At 41.3% G+C, this 25,277-nt stretch overlaps 1 protein-coding gene across 3 annotated transcripts in view; it reads right to left on the reverse strand.

The window, feature by feature from the left end:
* Positions 1-524: 524 nt before the first annotated feature.
* LOC136886346 (glucose dehydrogenase [FAD, quinone]) overlaps positions 525-25,277 on the reverse strand; it is a 44,702-nt gene continuing 19,949 nt past the window's right edge. For 2 of the 3 annotated variants that reach the window (XM_067159080.2, XM_068230480.1), the window contains exon 2: positions 525-4,651. In XM_067159080.2, coding sequence (XP_067015181.2) covers positions 2,765-4,627 — 1,863 coding nt within the window. In that variant the 5' untranslated portion in view covers positions 4,628-4,651 and the 3' untranslated portion in view covers positions 525-2,764. Of the gene's footprint in view, positions 4,652-19,101; positions 19,320-25,277 lie in introns of those variants that run through there. The other variant, XM_067159081.2, reaches the window with a different exon arrangement.

The raw sequence follows: 25,277 nt of genomic DNA on the forward strand, positions 1-25,277 counted from the left end.
CGAGGGTGAGTTTTCATTATTTCCCATTTTCATCCCAGGCAGAGGAACTTCCATGTAAGGAGGCCACGGCATCTTCCTTACTAGTACCTGACCTGTCGTATCCTATCGTCGCCAGAAGACCCAACTGTATCGGTGTGAGTTGCAAAATACTGAAAATGATAATGTACTCCTTCCTTTCATTCCTCCTTGTACTTCACAGCTTTCAAATCCTCACCCAATCAGAAAGTGGACAGCTTGGGTTGTAAATGATTTAGTGAGAGGTTAAATTTCCCTTCTGATATCAGATTTTAAGTGGGTGTGTAGCGTCAGACTTTTGCACCGCAGCAGTCCCTTAACATGTCAAAAACTAATGACACGGCAGCTGTTCCACTCATACCCCCTCAGTTGCCACGCACCTCAGCCAAGATCGAACCCACTACCATTGGAACAGGAAGACGCCTACTAACAGACAGGACAGCTGAGGAGACCTGGCGTTTGGGTAGGAGAGATTCAACTTTGGCGTTAGCTTGAAATAAAGAAAACCATAGAAGTACGATATTTTAATTACATAATGAAAACAGGTATACAAAGGAATGTACACTTTATTATTATTTTAATTATTATTACTCTCCATCAGTCTATCATAAAAGGAACTTGCATTATCTTTGGGTAAGTGGCTTAAATTCATTGTTTTAAAAGAGTCTGCAAAATTTACGTGCATCTCATTAATCTTATTAGAAGCACCGTCCTTCCTTGGACAGTATAAAACATAGAATATTGTTTATTTTATTGCTGAATACGAACATTTTATTTATTTAAGTTATTTGTTATTCTACCACAAAACATAATACTAGAGCCAGTACCATTTTTTCTCTTCTTGGTTATCACAGGTTTCATTCAAATTTGTCAATTTCGAGTTAGGTGCGACTCCAACCAAAATTATTGACGGGTAAATCTCGTAAGGTATGTCTGTACCAAATAACTGTCAATGACAGCCTAGATTCGTCCGTAATAAATAACTGTTAGTGAAAGGTTAGGTTTGACCTGTCGCAAATAAACGTCATTGACAGGTTTATGTTTGTAACAAAAAACTGTTTTGACAAGTTAGGTTTGACCTATTACAAATAACTCTCTGACAGGTTAGGTTTGTCTGTAAACAAATAATTGTTAGGGACTGGTTGTGTTTGACGTATCACAAATGTCATTGATAGGTTAGGTTTGTCTGTTTCAAATAACTGGTCGTACAAAATTGACTTTGTTCAACACGTTAGGTATAGACACCCAAATGTTACTTTGTTTTACAGGATAGGTCTGGTCTTACAAACGTTACTGCGTGTGACAGATATTATATACAGTCTTGCAGAAATTACTGTATGCAACATGTTACGTCTGTTTTCGCCAGAAATAACTTAAAGTTTATTATTAGGTTACTTCATTTTTTGTAGAAGCGAGTTCTAACAAAATTCTTGAAAAATATTGACTAAGTTAAAACCAACTATCAATGACATATTGTGTAATTGTAACGGTATGTGTCGAAACTACTACCTAGCAGCTTTCATCTTGTTGACAAAGCTGGCTAACATTCCTCTTGATTTTCTTAAAATACTGTATACCAATATTGTAGATCCTAAATTACTTTCTTGTCAAGATTTTGATCTTGTTTGTCCAGTTATCGTCTGACTCAAAGTACGTACAAACTAAGCGGAATTTTTCAAGACAGTAATACACATTTTGAATGTTTGATATACGCAGGTCTTTGTCCTGTACACTTCTTTAGTATTTTCTGAACAGCAACTTTTTAAATGATTGAAGAAGCACATTTTCACCACGAATACCATGTAGAATCAAAATTCTCTTAACATGTGATATTTATTATACAGGTTGATGCGGAACTCACAAAACACACAAAATTGTTGTTTGTCACCGTGTTACGCCGCTTGATGAACGAGTAAAGTACTTGACGAGAATATTTTACTTTGGTCCAACATAGCAATTTCAGCATTTTACGATCACGTGATATAACTGGAATTTGCTTCCATTAGCAAGTGAGTCTTTTGATGCTATTTCATGTACTTCATCGTACTCCGGTTGTCAAGGTGACATTGCAAGAACTTTATTTTGCAGAGTTGTGTACTGTCGGTGTGAAGGGTCGCGCACAGTTTGGCAGCAGCACACACAGAAAATTCCTCGATGCACATTTCGGAACAAGAGTTCTTCCGACACTGCGTAATTATCGGTGGATTGCGGCCGTCTACATTAACAGATCTTTCTCCTACAAACTTTCATCTCTAGGACAATCTAGAAGATGATGTCGATAAAGGCAACCCGTTTACACTCGATCAGTTTTGACGGAACGTCGAGGAGATTATTGCTGTCTTACGTGCAGTTGCAAAAGATATTATGAAACTAACTGAAGCGAGCACAGATGCTGAAAAATGGTACCTCCAGCATTTATTGTAAACCAGGAATGTTTCTGTTTCTGTTTCATATGCTCGTTTTAAAAGTAAGGGCTGCGTCATTTCTGAATCACTGTGTGTCCCAATAGCCTTCGGTTGTGGCTACGTAAAAGTTTGTAAATAGCTTCGTTTACGGCAACAGATTTATGCGATCTTGGCAGAAATCAAAGATATTTGGAATATTCTTGTCTTAAAGAAGTAATCTGATGGTGATACAGTTATGTTCCATTGAATATCCTTGATATATCAATAAGTGCCTGTACAGTATTCCTTTTTTTTCTCTCCACATATGAGTTAGCGTGAAAACTAAAAACGAATTCCCTTATTGTTTATAGTTCGTCTCTGCCTGACCATTCTTCTTTCACTAAGTCCGCTGCCTTCTCAGCAATCATCAGCACTGCAGCATTAGTGTTCCCGCTTGGTATCGTTGGCATAATTGATGCGTCTACCACTCGAATGTTCCTCATTCCATGCACTTTCAAGTCGGGACCCACGACAGAATTGGGGTTACTCGCTGGTCCCATCCTGCAAGTCCCAACTGGATGGTATATAGTCGTCGTCAAATATTTCAGCGCACAACGCCAATATTCTTTTGAGTTAAGTTGGAGCAAATCGCAGTCCTTATATCCTATGCTGATTAGTTCGGCTTCGTTTTCTTTAAATGATTTCGTTTTGCCCATCTTCTTGACGAAATCAACGGCTTCCAGCATCGTTTCGACATCTTCGGGTTCTGTCAAGTAACCGGTGTGTATTTTTGGGTACTCGAGAGGGTCTTTGGCAGCCAATACTACCCTGCCTCTGCTCTTTGGATGGATCAAAGTTGGTACTACCCACAGCAGATCTGATTGTGTATTTGCATGATATATTGCTCTCTTAAAATCTGGCAAGAAATCTGCTGCCGACATCAGAGAATTTAGGAGGAAAGTGTTGTTTACTGGGATGTGGAGATGGTGGAATTGTATATTGGGGTAACGAGTATTTTCTGGACTCTCTTTTGTGTTGATGAATCCCACTAAATCTGTAATCCCCAACGAAGCGAACATACCCGAGTTCCGTGTTAAGTACCGATAGAGTTCGTCCAAGGCTGCTATTGGAGGTACCGGTTTTGGGTTTGACTTGTTGATAGCGAAAATGGTTCCCATGAATATTACGTGATCTTGAAGATTCTTCCCTACCGGTAGATTCTGTATTACGGGAGATATGCCCAGTGCCGCGAGTTGTTCTTTGGGTCCAATGCCTGAGAGCATCAGTAGCTGCGGTGAATTCACAGAACCAGCCGATAGAATTATTTCCTTCGATGCCTTTATAGTACGGATTTCACCTCCTTGAATGTACTGAATTCCAATACCCCGTTTTGTGTCCTCGTCGATGAAAATTTTGATGACCAGACCGAACTTTACGACATGCACATTTGGTCTATCCTTGATAGGCGTCAGGTATGCCTTGGCAGCGCTGCATCGTTTACCCCTCCTTATGGTTGCCGGAGCATCTCCAAATCCTATTGGTTCGGCAATGTTGATATCTTCTAGATGTTTATAGCCAAGTTCCTTAATTGCTTTTAAAATTATCTCCTTCGCTGGTTCTGGATTATTGAAGTATTCTATAGTTTGAGGACCACCCGGGGATTGTTTACCTTTAAATCTAGTATCTTGAGATTTCTTGAAGTACGGAAGAACATCATCGTAGCCCCATCCAGGGTTTCCCGCTTCTTTCCAGCTCTCGTAGTCCCATTTGTTGCCGCAGACGTACAACATGGCGTTCATGGTGCTTGAACCTCCGAGCACACGTCCACGCGGCCAGTTGCAGCGGCCTTCAATAAATCCTTTGCAGGCGCTATCTAGCGGTTCTGTTCTGTACTTCCAATCCACCTCTGTCTGTTGGACGTTGAAAGCCAGCGACGGAACCTCCGAAGTGAGAGGTGGATCTCCTCCTGACTCCACCAAGAGTATTTTCCACTGTGAGTTCTCGCTGAGGCGGTTGGCCATCACAGACCCGGCCGTGCCAGCTCCCACTATGATGAAGTCATACTCCTCCAGCACGTCCGAGCCGATATCTGCCGGGTAGGCTGAGGGATCCCCCAAGGCGCACTGTGCTGTCAGGAGGGTCTGCACCAGATTCCCGAACAGCGCGCCGGCGGTGCCTGTGATGTGCGCTGGACACGGGTTGATCGCTCCAGGTGGACACAGCTCCATGATGACGGCAGCAAAAATGCCAAGCTGTAAAAATGCAGAGACAGTAATATTAGTGGTCGATTGAAATGGATATACTCTGACGGACATAAGTGTTCACACACCAGTGAAGACATTTGACATATGCAGATATTGGCAATAGTAGTTGCTTTTTTAATATATATTTAATAGAAATACATTTCGTTTATAACTCTATATTTAGTTATAGAATACACAAATTTAAAAGAATTGCATTGCTAAAAAATATCTTTTTATGGGTGGACATAAATGTTCTCACAACAACTTAAAGTTGTATACGGTTTAGTAACACGTGTGCATTCCATTGCTGCGAATAACACTTCTTAATCTGTTAGGCATTGAAGCTACTAATTTTTAATGTGATTTCTTCACCGACAATATTCCATTCTTATAGAAGCAATCCTTTCAGCTGGTTTTTTAATGGATATGTAGTGTTTTCTGCCTTGTCGTTCGAGTTCATCCCCTGTGTTGAATTACACCGTTAATAAAATGTGTCTCAATTCCAAAGCGGGGAAAATTTCTGAATTATAAAAGATAACTGATGAGTGGGAAAGAAAGGTGGGCGTGGCACCTAATGCAGCATGCTATTTAAACGTCTATTGAAACCACTAGCGGGCTAGTTGGACAAAATATTTTTCTTCTGGTACGTGAGGTTATAACACCTCGCTTTAAACTGACATATTTCGACAAACGTTTCGACATAAATATGTCTTATGGCTGGGGGTCATCCGAAAGTTTGTGAAACGTGACGTAGTAAAATGTGTGACGGAAATGTAATCATAGCAACCGTGCAGGCAGTTATGCAAGGTATGGTGGATGACCAGACTATGTTACCTAGCAACCGTGCAGGCTGTGATGTAAGGTATGGTGGATGACCAGACTATGTTACCTAGCAACCGTGCAGGCAGTTATGCAAGGTATGGATGGATGACCAGACTATGTTACCTAGCAACCGTGCAGGCAGTTATGCAAGGTATGGATGGATGACCAGACTATGTTACCTAGCAACCGTGCAGGCAGTTATGTAAGATATGGATAGGTGACCAGACTGTGTTACCTAGCAACCGTGTAGGCAGTTATGCAAGGTATGGATGGATGACCAGACTATGTTACCTAGCAACCGTGCAGGCAGTTATGTAAGATATGGATAGATGACCAGACTATGTTACTTAGCAACCGTGCAGGCAGTTATGCAAGGTATGGATGGATGACCAGACTATGTTACCTAGCAAACGTACGGGCTATGTCTTATGACTGGCAGCCATCTGAAGCAGCCGTGGATGGATGGCCATGACCGGAGGACGGGGGAAATATTTATGATCATTTGATTTGCACAAAAGGAAAACTGGTTTCTTTCTTTTTAATAGGTAATCTTTCACTCTTCGTAATGCAGCTGGCAAGATGGGACTAGCCGTAAAAGTAATTTATGGCAATACCTTAATGATCGTTCTATAAGTAATGATAAAAGATGATTCTTCACACACCGAAATATGTTATTTCCGTTCCTTATGACATGCACGTATTTATCGTATAACACAGATGATTACGAAAGATTGAATTTTTTAGTCTAAGTCCCGTGGGACGTGTCGTGTATGTCACATCAAGGTGAGTAACGGGGAAAATTAAAGAGCCATTTTACTCTTCTCGATAGGACAGATATTCAGGGAGGTATCATCAGTGTCACAGCTCCATGCCAGTGGTCAGAGATACAATATGCAACCTGAGAACTATAGATTCTAAGTTAGGCTGTCATGAAAATGAAAATAGGAACGTTAGTATCATCAGATGATGATTTCCCCCTCCAGATCCTGATCCGAAATTGTATACGGGTCTCGGAACTTCGTACATATGCGTTTGTCGATACTACATCAACAACATAAGAGGAAGAAACGCTTTATTAATTTTTGTACCTTTTGGACCGTTATTTTCTTGTACAAGTCGAAATCACCCGAAATCAGAAAGTCTTGCCTCTGTTGTTCCGTAAACTTTCGGGAACTTTAAAGTTGATAGGGCATGGCGAGAGAGAGAGAAACTGTAGGCGTTTCCGCGGGATTGAGGAACGGATTCACACGAGCTTATATTATACTTCCCATATGCAATATTCATTTAGATTCATCCGTTACAGTTACTGCAATGGACAGGGCGTCACAGTGCAAAACCACCAACATAATTTAATGTTAAATTACCCGTTAAATGGAACGAAAACAAAAATATCCACAGTTCCAGCCCGTCAGGCCAGCAACTCAATATTGAAAACATAGGCTACGAATGTTAAGGTAAATAAAATATACGAGTAATAAAGTATTCCTAAAAATTAGAATCCTTTTTCTTAATCTTCGTTATCTGGTCGATTAGAGAGGCAGTTTGCCTTTTTCTACCACTAAGAGCGCTAATGTGAGTCAATGCAGAGTTTCACTTAATCCCTTACAAATACATTCGCTATGGAAATTTTTCAAAAAATTTAATTACGCCTACGGATATTGAACGAAGGAATACGTTACAGAAAGAATTACGTAAGTAAGTTCATAAGTAAATAAAAAAGTGATTTTAGGCTGTTTTTCCGGAACTGTTTTTGGCGGGAAGTTATTTTAAAAATTTGTATTTTTTATCTGATAGAGTTGTCCCACCCCTTCAACTTTCGTCACAATTGAGGAGTTTTTTGTAGTATGGGGGCCCCTGCTTTGCTAAGAAATGTTTTCAGCGATAAAAATTAATAACGTGGCTTCCACAGATTACTGAAATAAAAGAATTACAAGACTCTTCTTCTTCCTTGGCGTTTTCCCATCAGGATGCGCGTGTTCCGCCATATTTTTTCCCCTTTGTCAGGTCAGTGGCATCAGGATATCGTATGCCCACATGGCGCATATCATCACGGACATAGTCTGTCCAGAGATTTCTTGGCCTTCTTCTTCGTCTCCGCCCATCATGGCTAAGTGCGAGAGCTTACTGCGGAATGGATGTTGGATCAGCTCAGGCCTCCTGAGCCTTTTTTGGTCTCGCATCCTTAGCTGTATCGCGGTGACTTTGAAAGAGATCTGGATGGCTTCATTCCTGATGTGATTGAGCCGTGTGACCCCACAGTGACCATCTGATTATGTCTATGTGTATGACAACAAGAGAGGTACTAAGTGTACACGCGTACACAGAAATGGTTTCGCGACATAAACAGTCAACACATCACCATTCCAGTACTGAAAAGGAGGGGAAGGAGTGACGGGGAAGTGCTGAAGGCAAATACACTATAGCAAGATATCGTAAGGCATTGATTGCCAGCGCACCTAGCGGGACGCCCTTGAAACTGAGTGTGGTAGTACAACATGCACTATAAATTATGCCGAAGTGTCAGGTTTCAAGTCATCTTTAATTAAAAAGTGGTTGCAGGAGTTTCCCTATTTCACATCGGATGGTAAAATTATATTCTTCTGCCAGTACCCAGTATTCGGGAGTTAGTGGGTGCGAACCACACTGTCGGCAGCGCTGAAGATGATGTTCTTCTGTGGTTTCCCATTTTCTCACCAGGTAAATCTGTGTCGGTGCGACGTGAAACAACTTGTACCGGGCGAGTTGGCCGTGCGCGTAGAGGCGCGCGGCTGTGAGCTTGCATCCGGGAGATAGTAGGTTCGAATCCCACTATCGGCAGCCCTAAAAATGGTTTTCCGTGGTTTCCCATTTTCACACCAGGCAAATGCTGGGGCTGTACCTTAATTAAGGCCACGGCCGCTTCCTTCCAACTCCTAGGCCTTTCATATCCCATCGTCGCCATAAGACCTATCTGTGTCGGTGCGACGTAAAGCCCATAGCAAAAAAAAAAAACAAAAAAAAACAACTTGTAGTTTATATTGACGTTAGCAGCAAAGAAGTAAGGATGTTTGAATTGCATATAAGCTCTTTAGTTTTGATTTTATGTCAACTCCATGTTCAAATCCTTAGAAGTAACATTTACTCTGTTCCCCTAGGGCTGAAGTGTCCCCTACAAGAGTTGGTCAAGGAGGTTAGCTAGACGACAGCTTAGCACACAACATGTCTAGACTCTGCTAAAGACCCCTAGTTCGCTAATACAGACAAAACAACAATACAGGTTGCTCGGTTCCTACCTAAGGCAAGGGTGCCCCTGGAAGAGCTAAACTATGCTCGACCCCCCCCCCCCCACTTCGGAATAAAGTGTCCTACAAGAGTCTGCCAAGAAGGTTAAGTATACAAGAGCTTAGCACACACATCATACCTAGACTCAGCTAATGACCCCGCGTTGGCTAACCCATGGCAGAGGTGGCCCTGGAGGAGCTTTACTCTGCTCGACCCCATCACCTCGGAATATGGTGTCCTACAAGAGTCCGCCAAGAAGGTTAAGTATACAAGAGCTTAGCACACACATCATGCTTAGACTCAACTAAAGACCACGCGTTGACTAACCCATGGTCTCTCAAGTCAGGCACCCCTTTTAGTCGCCTCTTACAACAGTATTCCATAAGATAACAGCATCCTATTTTCTGAAGGTGTCAGAAGTCGTAGCGCATAGCTAGAGGTGGATTGCGCGTGGCGGCCATCTTGCGCAGTAGCCCTAGAGGTGGATTGCGCGCGGCCGCCATCTTGCGCATTAGGCCCTGGCCCAGAGTCCCCTTTTTATCCCCGCTAATACAGACACAACAACAATACAGGTTGCTGGATTCCTACCTAAGGCAAGGGCGCCCCTGGAGGAGCTTTACTCTGCTCGACCCCACCACCTCGGAATAAAGTATCCTACAAAAGTCCACCAAGAAGGTTAATTATACAAGAGCTTAGCACACACATCATGCCTAGACTCAGCTAAAGACCCCGCGTTGGCTAACCCATGCTCTCTCAAGTCAGGTACCCTTTTAGTCGCCTCTTACAACAGTATTCCATAAGATAACAGCATCCTATTGTCTGAAGGTGTCAGAAGTCGTAGCGCATAGCTAGAGGTGGATTGCGCGGCCATCTTGCGCAGTAGCCCTAGAGGTGGATTGAGCGCGGCCGCCATATTGCGCAGTGGCCCTAGAGGTGGATTGCGCATGGCAGCCATCTTGCGCAGTAGCTCTAGAGGTGGATTGCGCGCGGCTGCCATCTTGCGAATTAGCCCCTGGCCCAGAGTCCCCTTTTTATCCCACTACATGTCTAGTTATCACTACTGCATGTTTCTGTTGTGGTTGGAAGTGTAGTGTTTGTTTTAAACTCAACACGTTTCCATTCAAATTCAGTCAAATACCCAGTCCTTGAGTCAGAAGAATGAATTAAACACGATTAAAATTCCCTATGCGGCCGGTTATCGAATCTGGGACCTTCTGAAGCGACCATTCAGCCAAGAAATCGGACAAAACGAAGCCATTATTGAGGTTCATTATTTCTATCAGTATTAATATTCAACTTTTGTAGTTTCAAACTTGCCGCCTGACCTTTAAGGCCGGGCCGCCAGGTGCACCACTGTCAACATGTCTCTCAGTTTAGTGCGGGAGAATACGTTGTCTATAGTGTATTTGCTGAAGACCACTCCAGTACCGAAAAGGAGGTGAGGGAGTGAACGGGTAGTGCTGAAGGCACAGTGTGTGTATTGTTACACATCCGCTGTGCCCATTTCAATTACAACAGTCTTCTAGCGGGCTGTCTACCTGCAGCAATGCGTTAAGCGAGAAGGTGGGGAATGCCATGCTAGTTTTTGGACACCATGTCTGTGCATGCGTGTACAACCGTGCGGGTATACCTTACACGTCAGACGCAGGTATATGTCCCTGTCACAGAGGATGCATATGATCTCCCGCCATTTAAGCTACGCAGCGATTACTCGACCTCCCAACATCCTGGAGCGTGTCACAATCAGCTGACATACGAGAACCAAGATATCTGAGTAGAAGGCATTAAATAACACGCAAATAATAAGCACCGGAAGAGAATAAGATACTAGATTATACCTGGCACCTGTCTGTTCGGGTTAGTTTTTATGAAATTTGAATCAGATTTATTTTTTAGCTGATAGGTTTTTAGTGTCGGGAGGACAAGTTTGGCTTGCTTTTCCCGGTGCACCCCATGTGGGTAAGTAGGCCATGGCCTTCAGAAAGGTACCATCCTGACATTTGCCTGGAGCTGGAAAGAGAAACCACAGAAACGCACTTTAAGTATGGCCGACGGGGGATATGAACCCACCATTGTTCCGCGAACAGAGCTAGCAGGAACGCACTGAGCTCATCTGTTCGGTATTGTAGGTATATTACTACAGCTGAGATGAGGGCTGGCAGAAGAAAAAGTGTTATTTACGTCCTACCGACACAGATAGGTCTTATGGCGACAATGGGACAGGAAAAGGCTTAGTTAAGGTACCGCCCCAGCATCTGCTTGGTGTGAAAATGGAAAACCATCTTCAGAGCTACCGACAGTGGGGTCCAAACCCTGTTTCTCCCGAATGCAAGCTCACGTGTGCCAAAATGTGTGACGTGATATTACCGATCAACCGTGCAGACTGTGATGTGAAGTATTGATGGATGACCATGACTAAGAAACATATTATCAAAGAGGAGCGTTAGAGTACAGATGGTCGATGTAATTTTGGTCGCTGTGGTTTGAAATATTGTTCTTGAAATATTATATCTAGCCCGTTGTTGACTTTTTCTCCCAAAGGTACTTGAATATCTCGTTTTGTCAATCTGTTATCATCCACTCTATAGATGCGTCCAAAAGTAGTCATCGACTTTTTCCTATTGTTTATAATATTTTCTATGTTCTTGTAGCCTACTTATATTTCCTTATTACGTCTTAATATCCATTGTTCTATTGTTTTCATTGGTCCTACGACCTTTCTCGTGATTCTTCTTTCTAGTACTTACAGTTTATTTACGAGCAAACGATAGTTCAAAACTAGACATTCTCTTGCGTCTATTTTCATTTTCTCATATACTTCGACTTTATTTATTAGTGTACTGTAGATACAGGAAGGGTGTTAAGTGCGGAAGACAACAGTTGTACGAGGAAGTGATCCGAATAACAGGAAGTTGGAGATTACAATTAGAGGATATTGTATCATTGTTACGACAGCGTACTGTAGGTGCGCCGCGACTGTGGCGTCTTCTAGGAGCAAGTAATTGTGTGTCTCTCTCTTTCTTCCTCGGGGCTTCTTGCTCAATCAGCCTTGAAGTTAAGCATTCGTAGAACTGTAAAACAGTTCAGAAGTCCATTATTCATTTCCCACTACTGACATCTTGTCTCTGAAATGCATGCTTTAGGCCAGAGTCCGCCATCACGTCGATTGAAATCTACCGGTAGATAGGGCATATGATGCAGTGAGATTGTACTGCTCCAGAATTTCGTACTTATCCGTTCTGTACGCGTGGAAAGTGTCGTAGAATACGACAAATGTTGTCTGTAATTCTTCAAGAGAAGTAATGTATACTGACTGACGCAGAGGTACCGGAATTTTGTGGCACAAGAGGTCGTTTTCGTGCCGATAAAACTGCCGACACGAGCAGCAACTTCATATTTGAGATTTGGAAAAGGAGTTTGCGAAGTGTTACTGCAGGATCATTATATGGGCAACCCAGGAACTAGCATGAAATGGAGGGTGACTACATATTGTTCACGCATGCAAAGAAATGGTGTCCAGATATAAAGAAAGCATCGCGTCCCCCTACCTTCTCTCTTAACACATTGCTGCAGGTAGACAACCCGCTACAAGACTGTTGTGATTGAAATATGCACAGTGGTGGATGTAGAGCATTACAAATACTCTGCCTTCAGCATTACCCCTTCACTCCTTCCCCCTCCTTTTCAGTACTGCAGTGAGGCAGTTTTTATTATTTATGACGGGACACCATTTCTGTGCACGCGTGTACACACTCTCTTCCTCGTCTTTTAATTTCTGTTAATTGCTTAGTTTGCTTTACTCCAACCGGCACAGACAGGTTTTATGGCAACAGGCATATATTCTACCACCCCCTCCCACAGGGTGGAGCGTGGTGGAGCCCTTATAAGGCAGATCCGCCATCGATGGTGGGTGGCATCTACCGTGCATAAAAAACCGCGTGTCATTGTGATGTACGGGTTGCAGGGATGTCGGGGAGAGCACAGACATCCAGCCTCAGACCTGTTACCATAGAAGATCGAACTCCCCGACCCAGCCGGGTTTTGACCCGGCGCTCTCTGAAACGAAGGCCACACTGCGCTGATCATTCAGCCAGGAGTTCTCTCTCTCTAACCATTTGATGTGCCCCGTCCATTTAAATTAGCAAAGAGAAGGAAGAGAATCAAGTATCGCATCACAATACTAAAATGAATAATTTAGATAAAATAGTAGTACTAGAAAGAAGAATCATGAGAAACATGTAGATCCAGTGAAAACAACAGAACAATGGAAATTTAGAAGTACCAAGGATATTTATCAGCACATAGAAAGTAGTTATATAAATTCATAGGTTACTAGTATTAAGATGCACTAAGAAATATGTAGTTGCAACAAACAATTGAAGTTAAAACGATGCGTTTGGAGAAAGATAAATTAAGTAATGTTAAGTCACAGGGAAGGCAGAGAAATGACTAAATTCACAGCCCTCTATTTCTAACATAACAATGTCAGAAGACGCGGAGTAAATGATACAGGTTGACTTAATCATATGGGACCCATTGCTATCCTTTACGTTCTTTCAGTTTTAGGCAAGCTACTTAATAATGAACAACAAATCACCTTTCGCTAGAAAGACTGTGTCTGGGTTCCTTATTGTTACAGAACAGGTGTTATCTAGTGAAGTTTTAAATATTCAACTTTATGGCCCAAAATTTAAAACAATACTTCACTCAATGAACTCTGAAACTTGTAAACGGAGAATTAGGGCAAACGGCACTGCTGAGATTCAACAGAAGAGTATCATATATATTATTTCAATAGTATAGATCCCTTTTGCGGCGCTCGCAAGTAACCGATCGTGACAAATGAACATTCAAAAGAAGGAGAATAGACATTAGCAGTGACCATTTTCACTCTCATTTCATAAATATCGATAACTTCTTTAAAAAATTAGTTTAAAGAATTGTACGAAGTGTGCGATTTGCAAATACTGCTGCTGTAGGAAAATACGCGCCATCTTGCAGTCCACATCACGCCTGTTTTATGTCATTATAACATGCTGTAATTATCAGTTAAGAAAAGAAGGATAGTAAAACAAAAAATGACTTCCCGAACATTCGTCAGTATAATAATGCACTTGCATTTGCTTCCGTTCAAGTGAATACCATAAATGTTAAAAAATATCAAAGATTACATTAAGTGGTAAATAAGACTCTTTAGTTCACCAGGAGGCAACTCCACCACATACTTTATGAACATGCGAGATTTCTCGCACGGATTCCCTAGTTTCAAAAAAATAGTGTGGGAGATTCACTTGGTTCTTCTTTTCATCCAAGTGAGAGTAAATTGTTTTCCATACCAGCAATATTTTTCGGCTAGAAACGACTAGAAAGAAGAATCATGAGAAAGTGTTTATAACCAGTAAAAACAACAGAAAAGTGGAAATTGAGGAGTAGTAAGAAAATTTACCATAATGTAGAAATAATTTACATAAATTACTAGTATTAAGATGCACTACTTCAGGTAGAGCATTACTTTCCTAACTGTGGAACCAATGGTGTATGTCATGTTACAACTTACTTGTTAGTTTTTAAAATATTGTTAGAATCATCATTATTACCCAGTTTTATGTAGTTACACTCAAATTTTTTTCAATGTGCTGTTATATCTCCCTTTTTTTTTACAACAGATTGTTTTTATAACTGCTCTCCCCCCTCTAGAATCATCATCTTACTAATTCGTAAGAAAAGACAATTGAGGAGCTAGATGCAATAACAGCGTAAGTCTACTTACGCTGTTATTGCATGAATACTGTTTTCAGATTTCCTGGTCCCTTCACTACAACCCACTCCAGGTCTTAGTTCGCTAGGATGCCGCTAGAGGTCAGGAGCTCACTAAAACTGGTACCATGCGCTACGCTGTTATTGCATGATGCATGCTTCACGAGTGGCACGTTCAGTTGCCGCCAGTTCTCTGGCTGGAGAAGATGTCACCGAGTGGAAGAGAAGGTTTTGTGGCGTCACATTTAATAAAAGACTGGGTATAAGCACTTTGACCTATGTTTCTAAGAATGCCCTCTGCTAAAAGCAACAATTTCATGATACAGAAGTTTGTGTGACTTTATTACCAAAATGGTGTTGTATCAGAGTCATAGGCCTACACTCCTATGTGCCATTTATCTTCTTAAAGAGGAATGATAGCTTTCTCAGTTTTAATGATTTGAGGCTACATGATGTAAGAAAGTGTAGTGTAAAAGCAGACAAAATGGTTGATGTTATTTCACTGATGAAATACTTAAAAACTGAATATTGAGGGGTATGTGAAAGTCATGTCTGTGTGTAATGATTCCCTAGAGTCTGCTAATGCAGCATGTGAAGATGAATCATCCTGATTTTGATCAATGATGCATTTGAGTATTTCAAACAAGTAAGACTCACAATGTCTAAATACCAATTATATACTTTGTGATCTGTTTATTATTCCTTTTCTTTTCTTTTAGGTTTAGAGAATCATTTTGTAAATGAATATAGGAATAAAAGTTGTTCAGAAAGGAATGTTACTAATTTTATAACATTTCAACTATTTGTTGGGGGGGGGGGGGCAATTACCGTAGCCTAATACCATAGTTGGAGAGAGTGCTGTAACAAAATCCTCTCGACCCTTCACGCAAAAGAACGAAAAAGGTGAATATTAAATAAAGAATAAACTTAATGGTTTTACATTTCTTAGTTAATTTTTTTTTTAGGAATCTGTTCTTAATTTTGGTAAGTTTAGACATTTTGGAGAACTGAGGTGGGATAAACTGCCACTTCTGTTCCTCTATAGTGGCCGATCATGCTTTCCTAACTCCCTGATCAATACCGGTGTATGGCAAAATATAATATTCCTGCTCTTCATGCAATAACAGCGTATAAAATGAAACTTTAAATAACTCTGTCTTTCTTATTAGCTAACAGATCAATAAAATTCTTTGGGAAATACATTTCCTGGCTCTTTTAAATGTCCCTAAATGAAATTCATGTTGATTCTTAATATTACTTTTAACTCAGAACATTTATAAACTTCAAGCTTCTGTTTGTCAAAATAACGTAAGTCTACTTACGCTGTTATTGCATCCAACTCCTCAATTTAACCTTTAGCATAGAATATGGTTAAGTGTATGAGAGGGCCGACAGCCTTAACTTCGCCACTTAGGAAGTCATTAAATAAATAAATAAATATAACAGAAACAATAAGAAAAAGGAGATTCCTATAGAACTCATCACGTAACGCTGTACACTAAAAGGCAAATATCTTGCTTTGTTTTGTTCCTTGATGACGCCATTTTCCATGTCCCTTCTCACCCAAAGTTTCTCATCTTTTAAGTTGCTGGTATTCCGCCATCAGGGTTGATATTAATTTAACCTTGATCGGTCTCCTACCCTTCACTTTCCCCACTCTATATACATCGTCTATGTCCACCTCTTTGAAGTATATCTTCATTTTACTTTGTATTACGTCTACCAATTTATATACTATTTCTACCGTGCTTTCGTCGTCTCTTGCCGGCACACCATAAATATAAAGGTTTTTCTTTCTGAGCTCTTGGTTATTTCTGTTTTCAGACCACATTACTTGACTCACTTCCTCCTCTAAATCCCTGACTTTGGTCTTCAGTCGTTCTACTTCCTCCGTGTTATGAGCCACTCTCTCTTTTATAACATTCGTCTCCTCTTTAACACACTGTTTTAACTCTAGTATTTCCTTATTTATTTCCTTGGCTTGTTTTCTAATTAGGTCTCTTGTTTGCTCATCCTGACATGCTTCTTTGATCAGTTCCTTAATCATCTCGAATTCTTCCCATCCCATTAAACCAACTGGTCCAGTCCCCGGGTTTAGCTCAAATCCGCCAATTTCCAATAAGATTGCTATTACTGCGGCTACCATCAAGGTTGCCAATACTCCCATTTACTGCCCATTTTCAACTCTCCTATAACTTTTTTTTTACATTTCGCTCCTCCATTCCATCTTCCTATAGCTGCCCTGTACTGCACTAGTGAATCGCCCATATTCAGCACTCTACTCAGCACATCCGCTCACTCCACTGTCTCAATCACGTCTGAGAAAAAGGCAAATACCGCCGCACTATTCTCTCTTTTTTTAATGGCTCATTACTGCTGCCAAGCTGACTAGTTACATATTGAAATCACGAGTCATAACCATCGACAAACTAACCTCAGTGAAGGTTCCCTTAAAAAGTAAATGATCAATCAAGATATTCATAATTAAGTCGGCTTTCTAGCTTAATGAGTAATTAAGGAAATACACACTCTCTCTCACCCTCAGTTTTTTAATGTTAATTATTAAGGCCCGGAATTTTATGCAGTAACAGGTTAGATTGCGAACTAATTTGGTGGGAGGAAGTGTCGGCCACCCGCTCTTCCATAATCTAGTAAGAGTAACATAAATTATAGGGGTTCTGATTGGCCGTACCCCTCATATGTATGCAAACCCCATAGCATAATCGTTGTGAAGGTAGACTATACTTGTTACTCGCTTCAGTAAGTTTGCATTGTAACCTATTAATTCATAAAAATCCGAGCTCTATTAATTATTTCTGTCTGTATATTTTGATATTCGCATTACTGTAACCGTATTCTTTAGTGTTTGCCTGGTGTAAATAATTCAGCCCTCTTCTTGAAATTTGCTGTTCTTTGTCGGACCGAACAGAAACCACACAAGCAAATATATTACGTGTGTACATGCCGTAAGTCAGTACGAATACACAAAGGATAAGTCTGCGAACTGTACCAAGGTTAAGATTGATAACGATATTTCCTTGTATTTGAACTGAACTTATCTTTATAGAGTTAGCTTTTCTTTTAGGAGTAGTTCTCGCAGATGCTTCTTCGACACCCTAATCGAATTCTATATTTAAGTATTGAACGAAATAAGACCATAATTAATAAAATGCTTTGTTCGTCATTAAATGCCACAGTTCTACTTAGCTGATATTACCCAAACAGATTTTATAATCCCGCGGAAGAAAGGAAATATGCTGCAATTATATCCGCGAACGTGACATTAGCGACTTTAACAATACAGCGGCGGAAATACGTAATTCTCGCAAATCACGAAAGAAACCATGACTGTATATTTCCAAAGTGCCAGATTAACAGTAACTGTAAGACATCGTATCGGTGAGTAGGGTCCCCAGACTGTATGGTTGGCGACAGTGAATCGAACCCAACAGTTAGAAGGAAACTAAGAATCGCTACCGTCAGTATTAACAGGGATGCTGCCTACATAAGAGTTCTCCAGCATATCTACGAAGCCTCTTCAGCCTTCGTGAACATCAATGTGCCAACCACGGATTTTCCCATTCAAAGAGGTGTTAAGCAAGGCGACCCCATATCTCCCAAGCTGTTCTCAGCCGTATTAGAAATGGCCATGTCAAAAATCAACTGGCAAAGCACAGGAATCAAAATCAATGGGAAAAGGCTGAACAATTTAAGGTTTGCAGACGACATTACACTTTCGGCCAACGACATCGATGAACTACAAACTCTAATACAAGATCTTGTCTCAGCCTGTCAAAAAGTGGGACTATCCATGAACCTTTCTAAAACCAAACTAATGCTTAACAAATGGGCCCCAGCAGGAAAGCTGCATGTGGGAAACACCACATTACAACAGGTCAATGAATTTGTCTATCTTGGGCAACTTGTAAACATGAAAGGGGACTTAAGACCGGAAATCTTCCAACGTATCAAACTAGGATGGCAAGCCTACGGAAGAAATTCTTCAGTCTTCAAATCCAACATGCCACCCCACCTAAAGAAGATAGTCTTTGACCAGAGTGTTCTCCCCGTACTGACTTACGGTTGTGAAACCTGGACATTGAGCGAGTTTGTTAAGCAAAAACTCAGAACAACCCAAAGAGCTATGGAACGGTTCATGCTAGGCTTGACGAAGAAAGACAGGAAGAGAGCAGATTACATCAGGTCAGTCACAAAGGTCAGTGACATTTTAGAAAGGGTATTTACCCTAAAATGGCAGTGGGCAGGCCATGTTGCTCGGAGAACTGATGGTAGGTGGACAAAGCTTGTGCTTGAGTGGTGTCCGAAAGATCATCTCAGACCAAGGGGAAGACCACCGGACAGATGGGATAAAGACATCCGGAAGATTACTGGGATCAATTGGCAGAACATCGCTCAAGACCGTCCCAGATGGAGAGACCTCATGAAAACCTACCTTGCTTCGGACTTAAAGAGGCCACATCGTAAAAACGATTGAATATGGCTGATAGTGATAGTGATAGTGAAAGAGTAAGGTTGTACCCTTAGTGTATAAGGATTACATTTGTGGATATATCTATAGAATGGATGATAACAGATTGGCAAAACACATTTTCAAGTACCTTTGGGAGAAAAAGTCAACAACCGGGTGAGCTGGCCGTGCGGTTAGGAGCGCGAAGCTGTGAATTTGCATCCGTGAGATAGTGGGTTCGAGCCCCACTGTCGGCAACCCTGAAGATCGTTTTCTGTGGTTTCCCATTTTCTCACCAGGCAAATGTTGGGCTTCCTTAATCGAGGCCACGACCACTTCCTTCCCACTCCTAGGCCTTTCCTATCCCATCGTCGCTATAAGACCATTCCTGTGTCGGTGCGACATAAAACAAATTATTAGAAAAATTTCAACAATAAGCTGGATACAAGAGGTGAAGATATGTTTAGGAGGAAGTAAAATAAGACAGAAGAAAACTATAGAGAGAATGATTTTTAGAAAGGAAGCTTTAGGAGTGGAAGGATTCCATGAACGAATAGCAAGGAAGGATGTAAAGGAGAGGGCATATAAGTCTCTGATAAGACCCCAACTAGAGTATGGTTCCAGTGGACCCTCACCAGGATTACTTTATTCAAGAATTTGAAAAAAAATCCAAAGAAAAGCAGCTCGATGTTTTCTGGATGATTTCCGACAAAAGAGTACCGGTAACGTTACAAAAATGTTTCAAAGTTTTAGCTGCGAAGACTTGGGAGAAAGGAGACGAGTTGCTCGACTAAGTGGTATGTTCCGAGCTGTCAGTGGAGAGATGGTGTTGAATGACATTAGTAGACGACAAAGTTTGAGTGGTGTCTTTAAAAGTAGTAAAGATTACATTATGAAGGTAAAGTTGGAATTCAAGAGGACAAACTGGGGCAAATATTCGTTTATAAGAAGGGGAGTTAGGGATTGGAATAACTTACCAAGGGAGATGTTCAGTAAATTTCCAATTTCTTTGCAATCATTTAAGAAAAGGCTAGGAAAACAACAGATAGGGAATCTGCCACCTGGGCGACTGCCCTAAATGCAGATCAATACTGATTGATTGATTGATTGATTGATTGATTGATTGATTGATTGATTGATTGATTGATTGATTGATTGATTGATTGATTGATTGATTCCATGGCTAAATGGTTAGCGTGCTGGCCTTTGGTCACAGGGGTCCCGGGTTCGATTCCCGGCAGGGTCGGGACTTCTAACCTTGATTGGTTAATTTCTCTGGCACGGGGGCTGGGTGTATATGTCGTCTTCGTCATCATTTCATCCTCATTACGACGCGCAGGTCGCCTACGGGAGTCAAATAAAAAAAGAACTGCATCTGGCGAGCCGAACTTGTCCTCGAACACTCCCGGCACTAAAAGCCATACGCCATTTCATTTTCATTGATTGATTGATTGATTGATTGATTGATTGATTGATTGATTGATTGATTGATTGATTGATTGATTGATTGATTGAAAGACGGTCCAAAATGGCTGAGGAGAGAAGAATAAAGCACAATGCACTGATGAAGGAATACTGGATAGAACGGAAGAGGAAACAAGGAAGGATGAATTGAAATTGACATATGGTCCCTAATCCTCTCGTTTCTAGGCAGTACATACAGTCGAACCCCGATATCCCGAACTTCCTTTACTCGAATTTTCAGTATCTGGAAGAAAGTTAAATTTCCCTGCCATTTGTCCCATTCTTTACGTGTTTATTTCTCTATTATTCGAAATTCTGTTACACGAATTTCTCGATTTCTTGAAGCAGACATTTCCTCCCTTCAAGCCAAAAATACTCTGTAACTCAAATTGTGTGCAATATTAACTGTGCAATACGGCATTTGTGGTTTGTGAGGAACAGTTAAGCAAGTATAGAAAGGTTTATGGTGATGCTGGGCGCTAATATGACGGGAACCGAAAAACTAAAACTTGTAATGGTCGGAAAATCGGCGGGTGTGAATTAATTACCAGTCATGTACGAAAGCAAGCACCCAGGTCCCGAATGACAAGCTCCGTTTATGAAACTCGGCTGCGTCGTATTGACGAGAAGTTTCATCGTGAAGGGAGGAAAGTTTAACACTAACAAAAAGACGGATGGTTTTTCCAAAAGTGTTAACGGAGGTATGTTTCTTGTTTTACTACTTTATGTACCAATAAGATACCGTGTAATAAGGGTTATAATTAGAGCGATGCCGTAAAATAGTTTGTATAATTTTAAATACTGTTAAAAATAATGTATTCATTAGAAGCCATATATGCTCAAAAACTGTATAAAAATTTAGCTCACGAGGTGATTCGGGATATCGAGATCCCACTGTAGTCGAATCCTGAGGAGCATCTTGTGCAGAACTGGGTAACGATTCAGTTCTGCTGTTGCTCCAAGCAGACTGATGTTGACTCGGCTATTTCTGGAGCGCACTGCCGACTAGAAATAACGACACACACACACAGACAGATACATTATGTTCTTCAGCAAGGACATGAGCACAGTACAGCAGCTCGTAACATGGGCTGTTGAACAGGCGAGCTTTCTTCTGGTACGTCTGGGAATATCCCGTGTGCTTTGGAGCGTTTTACAGCCTTTCTCTGATAATCAAAGGGAAGTACAAGAAATGTATTTTAAACCTATGATGATAGAGATCCTGAGACTTGTACGAGTATACAAGGCAAGACCAAGAAGGCGACATAGCTTACAGTAACGACTTACGTGACATCACTTCCGTAACATACTTCGTCGCGTTACGTTACACAAATTTTCACATGACCCATGAGACATATTCATGTCAGTATTATTTTTTTTTTTTTTTTGCTAGTTGCTTTACGTCGCACCGACACAGATAGGTCTTATGGCGACGATGGGATAGGAAAGGGCTAGGAGTGGGAGAAGGAAGCGGCCGTGGCCTTAATTAAGGTACAGCCCCAGTATTTGCCTGGTGTGAAAATGGGAAACCACGGATAACCATTTTCAGGGCTGCCGACAGTGGGGTTCGAACCTACAATCTCCCGAATACTGGACACTGGCCGCGCTTAAGCGACTGCAGCTATCGAGCTCCGTTTAATTATTTATGACATTGGAAAAGACATATTTGGGAACTTCACATTTTAATGTTAAAAACATTTCTTAGTGGTTAGGAGCGCGCGGGTGTGCGCTTGCATCCGGGAGATAGTCGGTTCGAACCCCACTGTCGGCAGTTCTGAAGATGGTTTTCCATGGTTTCCCATTTTCACACCAGGCAAATACTGCGGGGGTGTACCTTAATTAAGGATACGGTCGCTTCCTTCCAACTCCTAGGCCTTTCCTATCCCATCGTCACCATAAAACCTATCTGTGTCCGTGCGACGTAAAGCAACTTTAGAAAAAACTAGGAAGAACGTAAAATTAAGCAATTTCCTCAATTGTGCCGAAATTTGAAGGGCTAAAGGGCCCGGAAAGGTTTCATTTATGACCCTTGGATAGCTCTGAAAATGAAAATAAAAACCTACAACCTGTTTTCCAGTCATTGACCGGGTCAGGGATGGAATGAATGAAACATATATAGGCTGTTATTACAATGGGGTCGCCACTCCCAAGGTGATTTATTAATGAGTGATAAATGCTATGAAATGATAATGGAGAGTGTTGCTGGAATGAAAGATGACAGGGAAAACCGGAGTACCCGGAGAAAAACCTGTCCCGCCTCCGCTTTGTCCAGCACAAATCTCACATGGAGTCACCGGGATTTGAACCACGGTATCCAGCGGTAAGAGGCCGACGCGCTGCCGTCTGAGCCACGGAGGCTCCTTGGATAGCTCTATCAAACCGAAATAAGAAATTCGAAAATCACTTCCGGCCTAAATGCAGTTTCGGAGAAACAGCCAAGAATCGCTTGATTCTTTGCTCTTTTTCTTTTTTAAATCCTAGCCATATTAACTTATTTGCATAATTCCTTCTGTAATGTGTTCCTTGGTTCAATACCCTCTGGAAATGTTTGATTTTTGAAAAATATCCACACCTAATGTAGTTACAAAAGTTAAACTCTGCATTGACTCGCATTAGCGCTCGTAGTGGTAGAAAAGGCAAACTGCTAATCTAATCGAGCGGATACGGCATCATGCCGACACATCGCATGAAACGTTTTTAGAGTGTCGTTTGCGTTTGTGAAAGTGAAGAAAACAACGAAAGTAATTACAAATAATACAACGGACTGATAGGTGATCCCTGAGGGATCCTCACCTTGGTGGTTGTAATCCTAGACAGAAGGAGATCTGGTGTTGTTAGGTAGGCATTTGCTTCCTCAGTCTGAGCTGTAAGTAACACCATGCGATAGGAAGCTTGAAGGTCGAGAAGCAGCAAGAATTGAAATAACAAATAGAGCATTAAGTGAGAAAGCACACCTATTGCCAAGTTAAACAGTCCCTCCTCTTCTCCAACTGTTCAAGCCGTAGATTTACGACAGCTCTCTATTCGACTCTATTTTCCGCTCTCCTCTTCAGTTTAGCATAGATTTCGCATTTCTAGGCTGCCAAGGGAAACGAGTTTAAGTCAGAAAATGTTCAAAGTAAGAGAAATCCACGGTGAAAATCCTGGAAAGGATTTCGATCTTGCTTTACTGGTGGATCCCACTATACGTTTTGAAAGAGACATTGCGCAGGCAATTGAGGTTGACACAGAAGACATATTTATGAACCATACCACCCATATTTAAGCTAATATTACAGCATTCGACTTGAGAATTTGTCAGTTAAAGGATTGTTATTTGGTAGTAAGGGAGTACTACAAAATGCACCTGGAAAATTTTGAATGGGTTAGTTATCTCCAGAAATACACTCAACAACATCATAATAGGTATTATCAAAGACTCGTTAAGCATTCTCCATTACCTCCTTTATATTTTAAAATTTTCAATCTAGCCCACTTTCCGTGAATCCCCTATGGAAGTATTGCGTTTTTCTTCCGTGAAGTATGAGTCCAGCAGCTTTTTATTTGTGCGTACGAATAATTAATTTATTTTATTTTTTAAGTTGTAACATTGCGTCTCCTAGCGTTCTTTGGGGTAAAATTCAGGATCCTTGTGGTGACAGACAGTACGTGTACTGATGTTCTTGTGAAAATACCATACTGTGTTTACGCGAATAATCCCCGCACCCTAACTTTAGGAAGGCTCATTTTGAAAAAAATAAATACCATTATTGACTCAAATAAAACACGCACCCCAATTTCGTGACCAAAAATTAAAAACTATGCGGGGATTATTCGCGTAAATGCGCTATATGTGGGCTTTGCAAGCTGTTGTTACTAAGCCTGCATATGACTGAACAACGGCTTGAGAGCCACGTTGAGAAATCAACATCAAACACAAAAACAATGTTGCTTTCCGCCAGTGACACCGCAGCGCACTTGGTATGGCACGATCCTGTCAGCTCGGAGTTCCGTGTGGTCGTGTCGTCTTTCATTTCCTGTCTCTGACGTCCAGCGCTATGTCTGTGACATTTTCCTCCTGTTTTAGTGGGAACATTGAAAGTATTTTATGAAAATTGCGAGACCTTAATGAATTATTTCACCAAAAATAGCATGGCTCCTTGACCAATAATAATAATAATTTATGAATTACAGCAAACTACGTATTATCGGGATTTTGTGTACACCCCCGAGGTTTTATTAAACCATTATTTTTATTTTTTCGCCGGGCTGAGTCGCTCAGACGGTTGGGGCGCTGACCTCCTGACCCCAACTTGGTAAGTGCGATCCTGGCTGAGTGCGGTGGTATTTGAAGGTTACATTTACGGGCACGTAAAAGAACTCCTGCGGGACCAAATTCCGGCAACTCGGAGTCTTCAAAAACCGTAAAAGTAGTTAGTGAGACGTAAAGCAAATAACAATTATTATTATTATTATTATTATTATTATTGTCCGACTCGTTGGCTGAATGGTCAGCGTACTGGCCTTCGGTTCAGAGGGTCCCGGGTTCGATTCCCGGCCGGGTCGGGGATTTTAATCGCTTCTGATTAATTCTTCTGGCTCGGGGACTGGGTGTATATGTCCGTCCCAACACTCTCCTCATCATATTCAGACAACACACTACACTACCAATCACCACAGAAACACGCAATAGTGCTTACATCCCTCCATAGAGGGTTGGCGTCAGGAAGGGCATCCGGCCGTAAAACAGGGCCAAATCCACATGTGCGATGCAGTTCGCACCCGCGACCCCACAGGTGTGGGAAAAAGCGGCAGGAAAAGAAGAAGAAGATTATTATTATTATTATTATTATTATTATTATTATTATTATTATTATTATTATA

This window comes from Anabrus simplex, chromosome X, assembly GCF_040414725.1.
Source record: "Anabrus simplex isolate iqAnaSimp1 chromosome X, ASM4041472v1, whole genome shotgun sequence".
Lineage (NCBI taxonomy): Eukaryota > Metazoa > Arthropoda > Insecta > Orthoptera > Tettigoniidae > Anabrus > Anabrus simplex.